Source organism: Thermobia domestica, chromosome 12 (genome assembly GCF_964235325.1).
Source record: "Thermobia domestica chromosome 12, izTheDome1.hap1.1, whole genome shotgun sequence".
Taxonomy (NCBI): domain Eukaryota; kingdom Metazoa; phylum Arthropoda; class Insecta; order Zygentoma; family Lepismatidae; genus Thermobia; species Thermobia domestica.
The window spans coordinates 30,585,002-30,591,001 of NC_137465.1; the positions used below are offsets into that span (position 1 = coordinate 30,585,002).

The following is a 6,000-nucleotide window of genomic DNA, read 5'->3' on the forward strand; positions in this document are numbered from 1 at the left end:
AGAAGCGTACAATACAGGTTTATTTTCACACTTTATTCCGATCAGTTTTACATATTCGGTGCTATAACTTACAAATTTAACTTAAAAGAACTGACTCTCAAATTATATCCATAAATATTTTGGATATATGATATGAGCCTTATTTTATTAAATTGTAGACACGTATTCTATTGCGCCCAGTAACAAATACAAATTTAACTTACCTAATACTCGGATCAGTTAGTTGTTTATTTGCTTTATCACTTTCCACGTTCGCCACAACACTCGGTGAGTCTCCAGTGTCATTTTCAGCTGACTGAACACCACCGATTGCTACATTATTCTGCTTGTTTTTACGTCTTCTCTGAACATTGTCTGTAGGTTTTATCTTTTGTGTGTTATTTTTATTACGTTTTGAGGTGAAATTGTTTAATTTTTGGACTGTACTAGCACAAAAATGTCTGGAAGACGCTTTTATATTAGGAGTTGATGTCACATCATTAACATCATCTTCAGATAATGTGTCCACAGAAAACTGTTGGTCTTCATCTACGCATAATCGTTTGGAATTGTCATCTTCCGTTAGTGGTTTGTTCCGTTTTCGACTGCTCTTACCACCTTCCTATTGAAGACAAAATGTACAAACACAATGAATAACGCTAGGTGTAGAATATTTTAACACAATACAAAGGCAGTACAAAATTATTCTTGTATGTTGACGTCCACTTAACATTTTCCTTTTGACTGTCTAATAAGAATTCATTACGCGCAGATTTAGTTTCCTAACAACAGAAAATTTCATTAATTCTGTAAATAACTATATACACTTGTATCTACCAACAAACAAACAAACAAAAGTATATCAAAAATGAACAACGCGTTTTTTCTTTAACAAAAAATTGGTTACTTACCAATATATTCTCCCGTGGTAAAACTAAATATTCTCCAGACGCATCGAAACAAGCTAATTCCAACTTCAGTAGTAAAGTAACAAAAATGAATGAGAGAAACACGGTATGAAAAAAGGAATACATGCCACCAAATAAATATACCGTGAAAGATTGGTACTAAAACCACGAACAGAGAACAGTGAGCGAAAGAAAGAGTTGAGTTGAAGGAAGTGCGATGTGTATGTTACATTACTGTTGCCAAATCCAAAATATACGTACACCAAAGGTACGTAACCAGATTTTACCAATGTTGCCAAAATCCAGATTTAAAGCCTGTTTATATTACGAATAAAGAATGATTCTTTAATCTCCCGTTGTTTCTTCGTTTCTGTTGAACATCACATTAACCTGCTTTACATTGTGCGTATATTGTTTTAGGTAAAGTGACAATCCCGACATACCTCCTTCTTGTGACTTTTTTGATTGTCTAATGTGTTCTTTAATTCGGGCGTTAATATTGCCTTTGGTTTGACCTGTATATGAAGAGTCACATTCAAGTTAGCACGATAAATACCTGGCTTATTTAGTGGATTAACAAAATAACTTTCAAAGCCGTGCAAGAATACGTTGAATTTTTGTCGATAATTGCGGAAAGCAAGGAATTCCTTTCCAAGTTTTTGTTTCTTTGGGAATAACGTTCTAGGGTTTGCACCGACCTACGTGTTTGATTAAACCACTTTTAAAATGAAAATGAAATGAAATCTTTAAGTTTTACGTCCCATGGTTATGCCGGTTAGGTTAAAGAAGACGGTGATGATAAGAACTGAATGAAATGGTGGAATGAAGTGGGAGGAAACGGGAGAAACCCCGAGAAAACCCACGAGCACTGTGTTTGCCTACCACGAAGTCCACACGGCGCGAGCTGCGATTGAACCAGGGACCACAAGCACCACAGGTGAACGCTCTACCACTGAGCCACCGCGCTCCCTAAACCACTTTTGTAAAATACGCAACTTACACGGAACTCTCTGTGTTTAGTCAGTAATGGTGTCGAAACAATATCGTATCTTAACTATATTTTTGTCTGTTCAATAACTTCGGTGTATTACTTAAGATATACAACAGATTGCATATCAAATAACTGTAGAACAAACACACCTACAGATCCGCTGAATAAAATAGAAGCAGATAGTTTCAACGGATCTCTGCCGTTTTCCTTGGTGCTGATTGAATTAACTTACGCTGCTACTGAATTGCTATTTGGGGGTATGTTTAGTACAAGGAGTCCAGAAGCACGTAAAAACACAAAATTTACAGGAGAAATGAGTGATGCAAGTACTTAGACATAACATAACGTAACAAAATCTAACCTAACCTAACATAAACTAAGGTAAGCTAACCTGAACTTACCTAATCTAACGTAATATTAGTAGAAATAAGCGAAATTCTATCATTTTTTGGATAATTATGCGGGACTCCTACACCAATATGACATAAACTAAACTAACCTAACGTAACCTAAACTAGCGTAACCTAACTTAAACTAATCAACCATACCCTAAACTAACCGAATGTGAACAGAAATTACCAAAATTGTAACATGTTTTAGAGAAAAGAGCTGGACCCCTTCTGCTAAACATAGGCCGCTATTTGAAATGTCTTCTTCCCCATGAAAACATCTGGTTTCTTGCAATAGAAGAATCTTATCATTATTACCTTCGCCTCTCCGTACAAATACGCTTCATAAACTACAAGGAGATCTCATACTTGTCGATTTATCAATGCAACACATCCTATTCTGGGATGACTCTGGCAAATACAGAAACTTAAAAAAAAAAGAAAAAAGAAAAGAAAAGAAAGAAAGAAAAAAGAAAAGAAAAGAAAGAAAGAAAAAAGAAAAGAAAAGAAAGAAAGAAAGAAAGAAAACATCAGAACTTCGTGGTATCTATATTATTAAAATACCTTGACATATTCAAGCACAAGATAAATGAAGAGAAATTATTAAGAGAATATAGTAGTAGACGAAAACATGTTCAAGTCATGTTACATTAGGACACCATTAAATTTAAATGATGAAAACCTTAACAAAAACTGAGATTTAGCTATCAACAACTTTCTTTAAAAATACTAACCAAAAAATGTATCTGCCCCTCACTTGCACCCCTAAGAAATTAAAGCTGTTGTCGTCACTGAGTGAGCGTATATGAAAGATAACTGTATTCGATACTATTTCCCACTGGCGACGTATTTCTGCAGTGTGCAAAAACTGTATTCTATATTTACGAGTGTGGCGTTACTAATGTGAAACCATGACAAGTGCCATTGGAGCTCTTGTATCATTGCGAAAATCTACATGTTTTAATTACGCTCACTTACATGTTTTAATCACCCTCACTCACACGAATGCATGTCGTCGCTGACGCGCTTGTTCCCTTCGGACACCCCCCGCATGGGACCACCAGCGTCGCCTTGCCCTGATCGGTTAGATAGCATTCGTACTTTAAGAGGACACCCAGTACAAGATGGTTCGTGTTCTTTTGCACTAGTTACATGGCATACACCCGGATATTGTATTTATATGCAAATTAAAAAAAAAAAAAAAAAACTAATTTTTCAATATTTACTTCTGATGGCCCTTTGAATTACATCTAAGTAGAATAATGTCACGTCCCCCAGCAAAATCTTGATACAATAAGGAAATTAGTGAAAGAACGATTTTTCAATAATTACTGTTTCGAATGGTGTGCCAAAACTTGTCCTCCACAAATAAAATTAATGAAATACGCACATAAACCTCAAAACAGATGAAGAATTTTACTTTAAACGTTAAAATAGAAAGCTCAGCCTGACAAAAGTACATGTCGGTCCTTATATTTTCTGGTGGTAGGAACTATAAATTTGTAAAATCTATGGAATAAACATAGATTGTTTCTTTTCTGTACCCAAGTTTAATATATATTTCACATAGTATTGCCAAGTGAGCGTCTGCGAGTGAAGTCGGGTTAGAGCCGCGCAGGGCACGTTATTGTCTTGTCTTTATTACAGCTTAATAGAAAGGGGGACCTGTGTTCTAGAACCTTGCCCTTACTTGCCTACGGATAAAACTCTGCGCAGGATCATCATCTGCGCTCCTACCATGACTTAGCATTTGAGCTTTCTAGTGGCCATCTAGCACAAGTTCGTTAGGTTGGTTCGTGCTCTGCTTAATCTATCTGTATCAAAGTACTGTAATTTCTCCCCTAAGAAACATTTTCTAAAGTAGTAACAGTACATTTCGAGCTAAGGTAAGTTAATATCGGTAATAGTTAAGAACAGCTACTTCTCATCTCCCGTGCACGAGGATACATCTTACTGTTGCACTACCTAAACACCTTAAGTACAAGGGCAAGAACTCAGTCTATTACCTACTTTTTAACATCCTAGATAGTCAATGAATAACTCCTGAAAGTATGGCGTTTCTCGTCCTTCCCTAAATGGGAAGTACGGCTCCTTAACTATAACCTTAATATCTTATGAATGTATGTGTATCTCCCTAAAGAATGATAATAATTACCGGTCTTTTCTCAATCTTCATGTTTTCCTCTTGCTTACCTTTTTCACATTTGTTACTCTCTTCGATTTACTACTTTTATCATTTCCAAAAAAAGTTGAGACATTTTTTATTCGTTTCGCCTTCTTCCGTTCTCCTGTATTAGAGGCACCAGTATCGCTATACACCGCTTCAACATTTAAACTGTTTAATTTTGACAATTTTGGTGGCTTTGCCATTTAATAAATTCTATAATTTTTCCACATGTATCACCCCCTACGAAGGTAGATAAATTTATAAAATAAGAGGCAACAACCAGCAGGTAGTCCCAATTCTCGTTTAGCATTCTGATTGGCTCCTTGGCTGTGACGTCATGAGGAGGTATCTATGAAGATTTATCTCGCTTGCCTGTGCTTTACTCGTAAAACTCAAATTAATACAACATAATTATTAACTACCTTCTCATTTCAAATACAAAGAATGATTTTTTCTACTCACAAATGAGACAATATAATTTCAAAAATTAATAAATACCGTAAATTAATAATTTATTATCTATATAAATAAAAATGAATGTACACTCATGTCCAAAATTATTGTCGCATGTCTATAAATATGTTGTTGTAGGAATATAATTTGATAACGAATTCGCCCGGTATTTCTTATAATGTTGGTATGTGTATAATCGGCAAAGACATGTATGTGGTAAATTTCATGTCAAAAGAGCAGTAAATAAGAACAATAAAACGAAAATAAAACTTTCTTCTCCATTTAGCAACATTTTGTTTTACTCATTCTAATTTTCGTATTTATAATTCTTTTCTTATGAAATTTACCACAAATATACATTTCCCGATTATAAACATATTATCAGTATTAAATGTACCCTGCAAAATCATTATCAAATTATATTCTTACAAGAAGACAGTTATATATATGCGACAGTAATTTTGGACATGAGTGTACATAAAAATGTTTCATGTTTATCTAGATCGCTTCGACAGTTTTTATGATTCTTAATACATGAGTGATGATGATACTGGCCTAACTGAGATTTCCTTCATTTCTTTCTGTATAGTACATCTTAATATCGTAAACATTGCCGCAAATCCCGGAGGGATGAGAGGGACATGTCCCCTCCAATCTTGGAACTGAGATAGGATAGGACTGCCCCCCCCCCCCAAGACACCTAATCCGATTTGAAAAGTGTTTTGGGGGAGAAATTTGATTATTTTTGTCCGATTGCCACAAAGGAACGTGAAGTGAAATTGATGTTCCCCAGAATAAGCCTTAAATCTGCCTCCCAATGTTGAAGACAACTCTGCTCCCTGATCCTCCACAACAGTTTTTTAACTTCATAGGCTAGTTTTAGACGGAAGCATTTATCGTAGCATTTCTCGTAGCAAAAATCGTATCATCGATATCCTACCGTGTAAAGTAGCAAATGCTATAGCATTTCCCATGCCATGGCATATCCTATGGCATTTCTTGTCGATAAAACCTGCTCTATTTCGTAGCATTTTCCCCAGCATTTCTGCTCCGATTCCAGCGCCGTGGTGTGTTAAAAGGAAGCGAAAGATTTTGTTTCAAATATCCATGCTC

General features: G+C 35.5%; 1 protein-coding gene across 1 annotated transcript in view; it reads right to left on the reverse strand.

Annotated features, from left to right (window-relative positions):
- The window catches only part of LOC145665916 (DNA mismatch repair protein Msh3-like), a 75,546-nt gene extending 70,802 nt beyond the window's left edge, over positions 1-4,744 (reverse strand). The window contains exons 1-2 of the mRNA XM_081733021.1: positions 4,461-4,744; positions 204-601 (exon numbers count right to left, since the gene is read on the reverse strand). Coding sequence (XP_081589147.1) covers positions 204-601; positions 4,461-4,637 — 575 coding nt within the window. The 5' untranslated portion in view covers positions 4,638-4,744. The remainder of the gene's footprint in view (positions 1-203; positions 602-4,460) is intronic.
- Between the last annotated feature and the right edge of the window lie 1,256 nt (positions 4,745-6,000).